Below are 14,422 nucleotides of genomic sequence, written 5' to 3' on the forward strand. Positions count from 1 at the left end.
ATTTTGCTGAGAGACGGCCGGATGTCATCAGATGCAAGAAAGCTAGGAAACAAAGCTAAAGTTTGCTTCTTGTGTGGGAAGAGGTACTTCCGTGCTTGACTGAAAGAAAAGATTTTCTACAAGAAAAATTGTCCCCTTGTTTGTAAAGCCTCAAGTTGCGACAGCAATAACGACAAAAGTAGGCCAAAGAATTTGTCATTATTATGAGACTAGAGAGGTTTTACTGAGAAGTTTTCCGAGCGTGATATCAGCATTCGCTGTATCACAGTGATACAACAAATGGTTTGAACACAGTGATCTAGAACCCATTAGCTCAAATTTCATTGATCTGAACACGATGATCCTCATCCGCAGACCATTTTAGGGAATAATTAATTCTAGCGATTTTTTAACTGCCTGTACGAAGAACTTTATCAAAATTGGATTCAGTGTATCTTAACCAATCTTGATCAGTATGCGACTGATGATTCTATTTGATAAAAGTAATGCGGTGGCCCAACTTTATCTTAATTTCTATGTTGAAAGTAACCATTGTATTATTCTATAATTATAAATATATACTGTGGAATCAAGATAACTTTGATATGCTAAGGGTCAAAAGAGGGCAGCCACTTTAGTAGTGGATTATACTAAATAAAGCTGATCGATTATTACATTGGAAAATAACATTGAACCTATCATGAAAGACAACCCTACTGGACCATGCCCCGAGTACTAAATGCTGATAAAAAGCAAGTACATGTTCCAAAGGAATTGAGTCCATATATACTCATTTGTGCTCATAGAGAAAAACTATATATCCACCGCTTAACTACAGTGATCCTTTGAGCAGAAGAAGCTAGCCATGTATTTCCTTCTCCAATACCTAAACATCACCACGGTCGGAGTCTTTGCCACACTTTTCCTTTCCTACTGTCTATTATTATGGAGGTCTAGAGCTGGTAACAAAAAAATAGCACCTGAAGCTGCTGCTGCATGGCCCATAATCGGTCACCTACACCTGTTAGCTGGTGGTTCTCATCAGCTTCCCCACATAACCTTGGGAAACATGGCCGACAAATATGGACCGGTCTTCACAATTCGGATTGGGTTGCATCGAGCTGTGGTGGTAAGTTCTTGGGAGATGGCTAAAGAATGCTCGACCGCCAATGACCAGGTTTCATCCTCGCGTCCCAAACTTTTAGCCGCAAAACATTTGGGCTACAACTACGCCATGTTTGGTTTCTCTCCATACGGTTCTTACTGGCGTGAAATGCGCAAGATAATCAGCCTAGAGCTACTCTCTAACAGCCGCTTAGAGCTGCTGAAGGACGTCCGAGCTTCAGAAGTGGTGACATCCATAAAAGAGCTATACAAGCTCTGGGCAGAGAAAAAAAATGAATCGGGCCTTGTCTCGGTGGAGATGAAGCAGTGGTTTGGAGACTTGACTCTGAACGTTATTCTTAGGATGGTGGCAGGGAAGCGTTATTTCAGTGCTTCAGATGCAAGTGAAAATAAACAGGCGCAGAGGTGCCGGAGAGTGTTCAGGGAATTCTTTCATTTGTTAGGGCTCTTTGCGGTGGCGGACGCTATTCCATTTCTTGGATGGCTCGACTGGGGGAGACATGAGAAAACCCTAAAGAAGACAGCAATAGAAATGGACAGTATTGCTCAAGAATGGTTAGAGGAGCACCGTCGGAGGAAAGACTCCGGTGATGATAATAGTACGCAAGACTTCATGGATGTGATGCAGTCAGTTCTTGATGGCAAAAACCTTGGTGGTTACGACGCTGATACCATCAATAAAGCCACATGCCTGGTATGAGTTATTAATGAAACACCCACGTACCATTTATATTTGCATATTATCAGGGCTAGCTTCTTTTCCACAGACACTTTTTCTTTTGTTTATATGTTTTAATTGATGCATATTCACTTTCTTCTTCTCTTAATTAAATTGCAATAATTAAACATACAATTTAAATAAATTTTAAATTTTATTTTTAACTAAAAACAAAAGTATACATATACAAATATATACTGCTTTAAGCAATTAATTTTTAAAAATTATTCTCTGAGACAAGCTGAGACATGCTTCGAGGGAAATCTAAATATAATGATTTTAAATGCTACTTTGTAATTTTATTTTCGAGCATGTTGCATAATATATGCTTTCCTTGAATTGATTTTCTAAATTTTATTTTTGTCAGCAAGAAAGGGTTATCTACGTTTTGGAAGTTATCTTTAATTTCCCCTGCAAAGAATAAGTGATCTTGAAAATTATAAGTTAATTATGTTCACTTGAATAAGAGATTTGAATAATCTTGTAAAAAGATGATGTATATCTTTTAAGTGGATGGTTGATTTAGAAATTATCATAAAGGGAAATGGAAAATAATACTATTATTTTGGTACAAGTCAGTGGTGTCTCTAGAAAGTTCCATTAGATGCTATCAAACAATTAATTTGGTGTCTCACTTGCATAATTTTGAGTTATTGGATTTTGCAGACTCTAATCTCCGGAGGTAGCGACACAACTGTTGTCTCTCTAACATGGGCACTCTCTCTTTTACTAAACAACCGTGACACCTTAAAAAAAGCTCAAGAAGAATTAGACATCCAAGTTGGTAAGGAAAGATTAGTGAATGAACAAGATATAGGTAAGTTGGTCTATCTCCAAGCCATTGTTAAAGAGACATTACGGTTATATCCACCAGGACCACTTGGAGGACTACGCCAATTTACCGAGGATTGTACCTTAGGTGGATACCATGTCTCTAAAGGCACCCGTTTAATAATGAACCTTTCGAAGATCCAAAAGGATCCAAGAATTTGGTCAAATCCGACAGAATTCCAACCAGAGAGGTTTCTCACCACCCATAAAGATGTTGATCCTCGGGGAAAACATTTTGAATTTATACCATTTGGAGCTGGTCGAAGAGCATGTCCAGGAATAACTTTTGGTCTTCAAATATTACATTTAACATTGGCTAGTTTCTTACATGCATTTGAATTTTCAACTCCATCAAATGAACAGGTCGATATGTGCGAGAGCCTTGGACTTACAAACATGAAATCTACCCCACTTGAAGTTCTCATTTCTCCACGGTTATCTTCTTGTAGTCTTTACAATTAAAACATTGAAACGAAGAGGTCAAGTTGGTCTTGCTAGTCTTGGTTTAAAGACATATAGAGTTAGGTTCAATCAATCTATGACAAGATTTGAGATTGTATTAAAAGTAGGTTGAACTAAGAATGATGTATAATAAACTAAAGTACTATTTATGTCAATAAAGTATAGCTTTATATATTATTTGGTTACCCTTATGTAATGCGACATCATAATTATTTATTTGTTTTGTCTAATTCATTGCCACATTTTTTCCTTCATTTTCACCACAACAAATAATATATAGCTTTTTTATTTTTTGAAATCAAAGTTAGTTCTGAGTTATATAAGAATTTTACTATTACTTTATAATAAACTTTAATCTCAATAATTTTAACATGTAAATATGATCTTTATCCTTAATTAAATATGGGGATAATTTCATTCATCTTTTAGAAGATTAGAGTTAAATTTACCTATCCATCATTAACTTGAAATTTCACTAAATATCTTTTTTTTTTCTTTTTTCCTTTACTATTTTTACTCATCATATCTTTTAATTTAAAATAAAAAATATGTTTAATAAAATTTGGAAATAATGGTTGTTAGACATATTTACGTGAAATTTTCGATGAGGTGAATGAAACTAAAGTTTTCTTTAAATGTAAAATCATAAAAATTTAGTATCTGCCAGCATGATCCGGTCTAAATATTATATATAATTTGTGTCATTTCAAAAAATCATAGAAGATCCTTTTGGCAAAGTGGCTCCTTTGAGTTGGTATTCTCTAATTGTCACTACATATTATATAATTTCAAAGATCATGGAGGATCATGTTGGCAATCGTGATCAGAAGAAGTTGCAGCTTCCTCTATAAAATACTATATATACATAAAATTAATCAATGCAATATTTAGCATATGCAAGCAAAATTGGACGGATCATGAAAGTAAACCTACGGGCCACCCCTTTACGACTTGTTCGAAAAAGCACTAACCCAGGGTGGTGCCACTTTCCAGCTGTCTTTTTCAATAGCTAAATGTTACCACGGTCGGAATGCTTGGCATACTCTTTCTCTCCCCACTATCTATTATTATGGAGATCCAGAGCTGGTAAGAGAAGAATAGCACCCGAAGCTGCTGGTGCATGGTCAATAATCGGTCACCTCCTTTGGGTCACAACTTCCTGAAAAACCGTCTGTCTAGTAGGTAAGATTCAGAGGTGAATACATGTATTTAAAAAGATTATAACAAAAAATTTGAATTGTTTTAACCTAATGAAGATATAAAAGATAAATAAAATAATCAAAATCAAACAAATAAGTAAAGGACATAAATTTTTTTATGGAAAATTTTCACATTTACTATAAAGATAAAAAAACTACAAGATATAACATCTTTAATCTATGATCTATTGTTTGAAATCAAAGTATGCAAATTTATTTGCGCACGATGCAACACCTTTCTCTTAGTCTCGTTGAAGAGATGCAAGTCAATCCTATGAATTTTTTCTCAAGAAATTGGAAATGATAGGGTAAGTTGTTGATTCTCTTATAGTGTCAACATAAAACATATTTAGGTATTATATATATAAGAGAAGATCTACTAGAATTGGTATCAATTAAAAAATTATATTTTACTAAAAATAATTTAGAAACTTAAACTTTTAAAAAGATTTGGAATAGTTTTCTTTTTAAAATTATTAATTTTAAATTATTTCCCAATTTATTTTTATTATTTGGAAATGAATTTTTAAATTGAGAATTTAAAAAATCTTTTTATTATTTGGAAAGATCTTTTAAATTCTCAATTTAAAAATTCATTTCCAAATTATTTTTATTATTTGAATTTTTTTTTTAAAATTCTTAATTTAAAGTTCTTTTCAAATTAATTAAAATATTTTAATTCAATTAAAACTTCCATTTTAACCTAACATAATTTATTAGAAAAACTAACTTGTCTTTACTCATTTCAAATTTACTTGTAATGGTTCAGTTGATTAAATGAACTGTAACGACCCGCATTCAACCATGTAGATATTGTTCGCTTTGGGCCCAAGGGGGCCCTCACGGCTTTAAAACGCGTCTACTTGGTTAAGAGGAGCCTCTACATATATAGCGCCAGGAACTTCCTCCCCTATCCGATGTGGGACATCACAAACACCCCCCCATGCAGACACAACGTCCTCGTTGTGTCCCATGAGATTGCGGGGCCAAACAGACAAAGCCAAACAAACCCCCACACCGGGGTCGGGGATCGGCTCTGATACCATTTGTAACGACCCGCACTCAACCATGTAGATATTGTCCGCTTTGGGCCCAAGGGGGCCCTCACGGCTTTAAAACGCGTTTACTTGGTTAAGAGGAGCCTCTACATATATAGCGCCAGGAACTTCCTCCCCTATCCGATGTGGGACATCACATGAACAATCTCCTTCAATATTGAAAAGTAAGCCATCATCTAAAAAGATTTTTAAGTCAAAATGAAATTAAACAAAATTGTTAACTAACAAATTACAAGACTTACTATCCCAACATCCCCCATATATACTTGGGAACCATGGCAGACATATACAGACCGATCTTCACGATCCTGGTCGGGAATGCATCGAGCATTGGTGGTGAGCAATAAGGAGGTGGCCAAAGAATGCATCGCCATCAATGACTCAGCAGTGTCCGGCCATCCCAAATTGGTAGCCCCAAAACATCTGGGTTACAACTATGCCATGTTGGCTTTATATATATATATCAATAGAAATACTTAATAACAAAATAAATATTTACATGTGAGGAAAAAATATTTACTTAAATTTTGGAGAATTAATAATAAGGTTATATTTGGTTTCTAAAAAGTATTAAAGAAAAAAAAAATACAAAAGAAAATGATTTTTTTATGTTTGGTTTTATTATAATTTTTTTTAACGAAAATTAAATATAATTAGAAATTTATATATTTTAAAATTATTTAATCTTTATATAATTGAGGAAATTAAGTGAAATAAGTTTGATGAAACATATAAAAATAATTTATTAATTTTGAATATATATGTATTTTTTATTTTTCTTCTTTTTTTTTTGTTCCACTTTTCATATCTATTTTCTTTTCCTCAAAATTTTCAAGAACCAAGCCAAAGTATTTGTATTTAATTGTAATAAATACATGATAGTTTATTTTTTTTTTCACGAATTGTAGACACCATTTATGTGCACTTGTCATAAATTACTTTTACGATAATTTTAATTATCTAAATTATTATATCGTAATGTAATAAAATAGTTCCTTTATTTTTTATAAAATATTTTTATATTTTAATTTTATAATAAACATACTCTTTCCTACATTTCTTGAAATTTTTTTATATATAAATTATGAAAACGTAAATTATGGTTGCGTCTTTTTTTTTTTTTTTTTTGGTTTTAGAAAAAATAATGAAAATGCATTTCATAGCTGTGGATTTTGATAAATTGGAAAAAAAAGAAAAAAAAAAAGAAAGAAAGGTGGAAAGAATTTAAAATGTGTATTTTTAAAATTTATTAAGAAATTTAACCTTCTTTTTTCGTGGATATGGGCGATTATGCCAAACCATATAAATATTTTTTCTTTTTCATTTATTTTATTTTTGTTGTTGCATTTGATATTGCAATTTCCCTCCTCCCCCAACAAGTGGAATTAAAGTTGTGGTGGGAAGATCATGTGAAAATTGAAAAGGATGTCAAGCATAAAACATGATATTGAATCATTTGATGGAAATAATAGTAATAATAATTTTAGCATATGCCAGATGTTTTGGTATAACAAAGACTTCTTAAAGTGTTAAAAAGGTAAGAAACCAAAGAACATGATAGAAGATGATTTATGGGAGAAGTTATACACAATTTATATGTCAACATCCCAAGAAGATGGATGAAGGATTAGATGTTGGGGTCATATAGATAAATTTATTAAGTATATACCCAGGTATTAAGTGTAGATATTAAGATGGATAGAAAGATCAAATCATTATTTCATTGGCTTTCTACCAAAATCGTACGAGATAGTAGTAACTGCACTTTTAGTTGGAGACAACTATTACACACCCTAAATACTAAAATTATGATTTAATTATAATATCAAATGATTAATTTATAATTTTAAAATTTTATATATAAATTTATGAATAAAATACAATGTTTGAAATATAAAACTAATTATTTAATTATTTTCAAATTCATGAATTTTAATTCTAATGTACATAATAACCGTAATTTTTTTATAAAGTTGTTACTAAATATATATTTCCAAATAGTAACATAATAACATTTTATTTTACAATTTCTAAATTTAAAATTTTATTTCTTTTAAAAGTTGAAATAATATGGTCTAATGAATTGAGAGTTTTTATATATGTCTTGTATGTTGTTTAAGTTATGTAATTTCACCATGTAAAATAGACTATTTTAAAAAGTTTTAAAATTTAAGATAAGAAATAATAGATTTTGTTACTTTTCATGTTGGTGATACTCAATTTTTTTGATTTTTGATTTTTGATAATTTTACTTAGGTGAACTTTTTTCAAAAAAAAAAGAAAAGAAAAAAAGAAATTTAACTAAAGTTGTCAATTTATAATTAAAATTGGAAAATCAAATTTTGATTTACCTATAATTAAATTCTAAAATATTTTTATTAGATTCAAGGAGGGTATTCCATTATTTATATTACAAACTTAAAGTTAAGTAGACATTTACTTCAATGTGCTATACAATAAATAAAATGATGCAAAATGGTGCACCACACCCAACCTGCGCACTTTATGCACACCACTCAAATTGTGCATCTCCAACATACCACCTAAATTGTGCACCTCTAATGCATCACTTGAATTGTGTACTACTTAAATTATGCACGTCTCCGGTTTAAAACACTTTGTGCATCCCCAATTATGTACCTCCTTCTCTTTTAACACCTACTTAGATTTGCATATTATCAGGGCTAGCTTCTTTTCCATAGACAGTTATTCTTTTGTTTATATGTTTTAATTGATGCATATTCACTTTCTTCTTCACTTAATTAAATTGCAATAATTAAACACACAATTTAAATAAATTTTAAATTTTATTTTTAGCTAAAAACAAAAGTATATGTATCCAAATATATACTGCTTAAACAATTAATTTTAAAAAATTATTCTTTGAAAACACCTTAGACAAACTAAGACATGGTTCCAAAGAAAACTAAATATGATGCTTTTAATAGTTGCTTTGTAATTTTATTTTCAAGCATGTTGCATGATATATACTTTCCTTGAATTGATCTTCCAAATCTTATTTTTGTCAACAATATACCTATGTAAGAGATGGTTAGTTTAGAATTTTTCTCTTAAACCATAGGGAAAAATGGAAAAAGAATACCATTATTTTCGTACAAGGTCATATAGTTTAACAATGTTTGAAGATGGTTTCATTATATACTATCAAACAATTAATTTGGTGTGGTCACATACGTATTTTTAAGTTGTTGTCTTCTTCATTTTGTAGGCTCTAATTGCAAGAGGTAGCGACACAATAGTTGTCACTCTAACTTGGGTGCTCTCTCTCTTCTATTAAACAACCATGACACCTTAAAAAAAGCACAAGAAGAATTGGATACACAAGTTGGCAAGGAACGATTAGTGAATGAACAAGATATCAGTAAATTGTTCTATCTCCAAGCCATTGTTAAAGAGATATTATGGTTATATCCACCACGACCACTTGCAGGGCCACGCCAATTCACTGAGGACTGCACCTTGGATGGTTACCATGTCTCTAAAGGCACCTAATTAATATTGAACATTTCCACAATCCAAAAGGATCCAAGAATTTGGTCAAATCCAATAGAATTCCAATCAGAGAGGTTTCTCACCACCCATACGGACCTTGATCCTCGAGGAAAATACTTTGAATTTATACCCTCATTTGGCACCAATAGAAAAGCATGTCCTGGAATGACTTTTGGTCTTCAAATGCTACATTTAACGTTGGCCAATTTTTTACAAGCATTTGACTTTTCAACTGCGTCAAATGCACAGATTGATATGCATGAGAGCCTTGGAATTACAAACATGAAATCTACCTCACTTGAAGTACTCATTTCCCTACGTTTGTCTTCTTGTAATCTTTACAACTAAAACATTGAAACAAAAAGGTCAAAGTCGGTGTAGCTAGCTAGTCTTAGTTTGAAGACGTTAGCTTCAGTCAATCTACAATAAGATTTAGGAGTGTATTAAAAGTAGGTTGGACTTGATACTTTTAAGGAATGCGATGCTAGTACTATTTGAATGGGTAATGATTCAAACTCTAAAATCATTAGGATTTGAATCATAAAGGTGAAGATATTTTATGGTATTATAAGGATGTTGAGTAATGTTAAGCATGTTCCCAAGTTGAGGAGGAGTTTAAATTTCTTTAAGGGCTTGGACACTTTGGGTTGTGATTTTTTTGTGAAGCATAGTATTATGGGTATCAAAAAAGGTGCTTTGACAACAATGAAAAGGAAAAAAGTGAAAAATTTATACACCTTAATCAATAAGACAACTTATAGGTGGAGTTCTGAAGGAGTCATGTTAACAGAAAGAAGGAATGACACGTATTTATTAATCTTCATAATTATGTATAATTATGAGATTTGAGTCAATGCATGTGGAGATTATTGGTATTTGAATCTAATTATTTATTTTTTATTTTTGAAAAAGTCAATATTTATAAAGTCTATGTTTTACTAAATTACCCTTTTGAATTTGACTAGGATTAGGAAACTATTGATTTAGGGTTAATTCACATGATTTTACAAATATGTGGTTTTAAATAAGATTTATACTAAAAAGGAAAAAAAAAAATAAGAAAAGAGGAAAACTTAAATAGGTAAATAGTCTATTGAGTTTTGGATGGAGAAATGTTGAGAGAATTTGAAGATTTTCTTTGTGAAGCATATTAATAAATTTTATCTTCCTTTCCCAGGCCTTTTCTATTTATTTTATTTTTCCTGCTCAATTTGAGTGTTTCAATTTTTCCAGAACATGGACAGCACAAATGGCCAGATGTTTTATATACGGTGCATGTCATAAAGTCGCCGCCTTCAGCTTGGCAAGAAATCAAGCGAAACTGGACTTGAACTTGTCATTCTTAAGAAAATAAGCGCTAGCTAGGGTTCAAATTTTATGATGTGAGCATGCAACACTTATCCCAATCCACTGTTCTACTAATAGGATGTAGAAGACAGCAAGCAATTGTAGGAGCTTTTCTTTTTTCTTTTTTTTTTTTATCAAGGTAGTTTCTGAAAGGATGTGGATCAACATCGATCTGTAGTGATCCCTAGAAGGCTCCACTGTTCTAATAATAGGATGTAGAAGACAGCAAGCAATTGTAGGAGCTTATCTTTTTTTTTTTTTTTAATCAAGGCAGTTCCTGAAAGGATGTGGATCAACATCGATCTGTAGTGATCCCTAGAAAGGCTGTTTTCTAAATATAGTATTATAATAAAATTAACGTTTGCCGAAATTAATAACGTTTGGACATGTTACATGAGAGAAACAAACACGAGTACTCCTTGTAGTACATGAGAAACCATATATATATATATATATATATATATGCTTGAACGGGGGAGCTACCCACAGTTTAACCACAGTGATCCAATAACGACATTCTGAGCTACAATGGATTTCCTTCTCCAATGCCTAAACCCTGTCATGGTTGGAGCGTTTGCAATACTTGTCCTCTCATACCACCTGTTATTATGGAGGTCTGGAGCTGGTAAGAGCAGAATGGCACCTGAAGCTTCTGGTGCATGGCCCATAATAGGCCACCTGCACCTGTTAGGTGGATCTAAGAATTTGCCCCACTTACTTTTTGGAACCATGGCCGACAAGTATGGACCAGTATTCAGCATCCGGCTGGGATTAAAAAGAGCTGTGGTTGTGAGTAGTTGGGAAATGGCCAAAGAATGCTTCACCACCCATGACCTGGCTCTGGCCTCCCGTCCTGAGCTTGTGGCTGCCAAATATTTGGGATATAACTATGCCATGTTTGCTTTCTCTCCTCACGGTGCATACTGGCGTGAAGTGCGTAAGATAGCCACTCTAGAGCTACTCTCGAACCGCCGGCTAGAGTTGCTGAAGAATGTCCGAATCTCAGAGGTGGAGACATGCATGAAGGAACTATACAAGCTTTGGGCAGAGAAGAAAAGCGAAGCAGGCGTTGTTTTGGTGGACATGAAGCAATGGTTTGGGCACTTGTCTCTGAACGTGATTCTTAAGATGGTTGTTGGAAAACGATATTTCGGTTATGCAGCCGAAAGTAAAGAGAAAGAGGCCCAGCAGTGCCAGAAGGCGATTAGGGAATTCTTTCGTTTGTTGGGACTCTTTGTGGTGTCGGATGCCCTTCCTTTTCTTGGGTGGCTTGACGTGGGTGGACATGTGAAAGCCATGAAGAAGACTGCAAAAGAATTGGACGGTATTGCTCAGGAATGGTTAGAGGAACACCGACGGCGAAAAGATTCGGGTGAAGCTGATGGTGACCAGGACTTCATGGACGTGATGCTGTCCATTCTGGGTGCCACAGACCCTAATGGCTATGATGCTGATACCATCAACAAAGCCACATCCCTGGTATGCACATTATTCCTTGAGTATCTTTACTGCTTGTAAAAAAAAAGAAGCCATATTTTCATGCTTTATCATCTTTAATCCAGATTCGAGTACTTAAGGCCTTGGTTGGAATAGCTTCCTATTTTTGCTTTAGTTGCAAGTTGAAACTAATCAAAAGTCACAATTTTTAAAAGGTAATTATAATAATGGTATTATAAAAGTTCAAACATAAAATAACTTTTTGCATGCGAGAAAAATAGAGTTAAAAAAAAAACAATATTCTCATGATTTTCATATTAAATTTTAAAAAAATTGTAAACTTTTAGATAAAAATTAGACAAATTTATCATAGAAACTCGTACTGAACTTAAGAAAAAAAGGCCTTCTTTTTCTAAGAAATTGATACATATAGGCTTTTATTATATGTTGGTTTTTGTCAAAAGAGTAACATGAGCAGCTTAGAAAAGCAATTAGAATGAAGTACAATTGGGCTGAGAATCTGAGTATAACTAGAATTTTGTAGAACCTCTCATGCTAGGATAATTGGGCTGGACTGGTAATGATACAATTCTACGTTGGAGTTGGGTGGCCCAAAAAGATTATGCTGTTATAATAGCTGGTTCTCTCATTTAGGAAGAGGCAGCCCAATTTGCATCCCTGAACGATGCACCGCTCGGTGGCTGGGACCATGGAAAATTTTCTTGTTAGAAAGATCATGAAATTATGGTCCTTAGTTTGAGGCCTCTTTGATTGGGCTTCTTGAGTTAGTTAAGGCAATGGGGCCTTTCAAAGGATTTCCTTAGTAAATTTACATGTTTTTTTTTTTTTTTTTTTTGTATTTTTATAAAATGCTAAATTTATAAGTGAGTTTCAAATTCAAGCTAAACATACCAATTTTGATTGAAAAAAAGAAAGAAAGAAAGAAAGAAAACATAGTCTTTTTCCACCCTTAATCATGTCACTACTTTTAATTTTATTAACATTTATTAATTGTTTGCATTTCGCAGATTCTGATTGCAGGAGGCACCGACACTACATCTGTTACTCTAACATGGGCAATCTCATTATTATTGAACAATCCACATGTGTTAAGAAAAGCTCAAGAAGAATTGGACACTCATGTTGGAAAAGAGAGACTAGTAAATGAAATGGATATAAGCAAGTTGGTCTACCTTCAAGCAATCGTTAAAGAGACATTGAGGTTATATCCAGCAGCCCCACTTTCAGGACAACGCCAATTTATCCAAGATTCCGTATTAGGCGGTTACCATATCCCAAAAGGCACTCGTCTTCTATTGAACCTCACCAAGATCCAAAGAGACCCAAGAGTATGGTTGAACCCAACAGAGTTCCAACCAAGTAGATTCCTCACCACCTACAAAGATGTTGATGTTAAGGGTAAACATTTTGTGTTGACACCATTTGGTGGTGGACGAAGAATTTGCCCTGGAGCAGCTTTTGCCCTTCAAGTGTTACCTTTAACATTAGCCAACTTCCTACATAAATTTCAACTTTCAACTCCATCAAATTCACCCATTGATATGAGCGAGAGTTTTGGAATAACAAACATCAAATCCACTCCACTTGAAGTTCTCATCTCCCCACGCTTGGCTTCTTATAATCTTTATGAGTAGAACTTGAGGTCATTGAGAGAGACTATTTAAAAGAACCTAGTGCTATGCAATGAAAAATAAAAATAAATTTTATATATGTAGCAAAAGTTTAGTATTATTTTAAAACAGTTACTAATGTGTGTATTGCTTTAATATTGTCTTAGCCTGAATTTAATGAAAAATATTTTCAGCACCTTTTTCGTGAGGACAAATTATGACCCAATTTCTTGTTATGTTTTTTCCTAATGAGTTTCCAAGTTGATTAATTGGTCTCTCTTTTTTATATATTTCAGCTACCTTTTTGTACATCATTAAAGTAGTAAATATATAGAGACCAAAATTACGACTTCTCCGATTTCATTGTAAAAAGTTGGGACGTGCAAGGCAGGTCGATTCAACTTTGAGTATTAAAATCAAATCGAATTGATCTAATTAGTTTGTATATATACATTGAAGAATTGATTTAATTGAACTTAAAGGAGAAAAATGATTAGTTTGACTTGATTAACAATAATCTATATAAGTTGGTTTATTTTGCTTCAGTTTATAACATCAAAAATCAACTTTTTTGTTTTGCTAATTTGGACTAAAATAAAAAAGCCCATGATTAGACATTGTTGATCAAATGATATTATTACAACTAATTTCAGGTCATATTATTATAACTTAATTACAAGAATAGATATTATTAATTATAACCCATGTCAATCATATTAAGTAGACCAGTCATAGATAAAGTTATAAAGGTATGATTTGAGGATCATGGAATGAGAAAAATGTATACCAATTAATAATGGAACCAATAGTTATATTGCACATTATTAGTATGTGCATGTACAACTTTCAATTCAATTCAGTTTGGTTTATTAATTTTCTAAATAGGTAATCGAATTGGTATAATTTAGTTTTATATTTAAAAAACCAAAATTATTTAAAAAATCTTTAAAAAATATTTGATTTGGGTAAGTTGGATTGATTTTATCAATTGTACACCCTAAAACTAAAAGGGTGTCCATTTATCTAGTTACAATTTTGCCCCAATTGATTCACATTTTTACTTATTATTATCCACTTTGTTTACGCATGAATTATAATTTTGCAGAATTTTGCTTTATGAGA

At 32.6% G+C, this 14,422-nt stretch overlaps 2 protein-coding genes across 2 annotated transcripts; both read left to right on the forward strand.

Annotated features, from left to right (window-relative positions):
- The first annotated feature begins 771 nt into the window (after positions 1-771).
- On the forward strand, positions 772-3,300 carry LOC117907680 (cytochrome P450 CYP82D47-like). Its single transcript, XM_034821304.1, has 2 exons — positions 772-1,798; positions 2,489-3,300. The coding sequence occupies exons 1-2, from the start codon at positions 845-847 to the stop codon at positions 3,113-3,115; spliced, it is 1,581 nt and encodes a 526-aa protein (XP_034677195.1). The 5' UTR covers positions 772-844; the 3' UTR covers positions 3,116-3,300.
- A 7,460-nt stretch (positions 3,301-10,760) lies between these two features.
- On the forward strand, positions 10,761-13,324 carry LOC117907728 (cytochrome P450 CYP82D47-like). Its single transcript, XM_034821370.1, has 2 exons — positions 10,761-11,711; positions 12,698-13,324. The coding sequence occupies exons 1-2, from the start codon at positions 10,761-10,763 to the stop codon at positions 13,322-13,324; spliced, it is 1,578 nt and encodes a 525-aa protein (XP_034677261.1).
- Positions 13,325-14,422: the final 1,098 nt, after the last annotated feature.

This window comes from Vitis riparia, chromosome 18 (genome assembly GCF_004353265.1).
Source record: "Vitis riparia cultivar Riparia Gloire de Montpellier isolate 1030 chromosome 18, EGFV_Vit.rip_1.0, whole genome shotgun sequence".
In the NCBI taxonomy this organism is placed as follows: Eukaryota; Viridiplantae; Streptophyta; class Magnoliopsida; order Vitales; family Vitaceae; genus Vitis; species Vitis riparia.

Bases quoted from the DNA above. Each gene is read 5' to 3' on its own strand.
- LOC117907680 (XM_034821304.1), top strand. From the start codon at position 845: ATGTATTTCCTTCTCCAATACCTAAACATCACCACGGTCGGAGTCTTT. The intron at 1,799-2,488 runs GTATGAGTTATT...TGGATTTTGCAG, and splicing joins TCAATAAAGCCACATGCCTG to ACTCTAATCTCCGGAGGTAG.
- LOC117907728 (XM_034821370.1), top strand. From the start codon at position 10,761: ATGGATTTCCTTCTCCAATGCCTAAACCCTGTCATGGTTGGAGCGTTT. The intron at 11,712-12,697 runs GTATGCACATTA...TGCATTTCGCAG, and splicing joins TCAACAAAGCCACATCCCTG to ATTCTGATTGCAGGAGGCAC.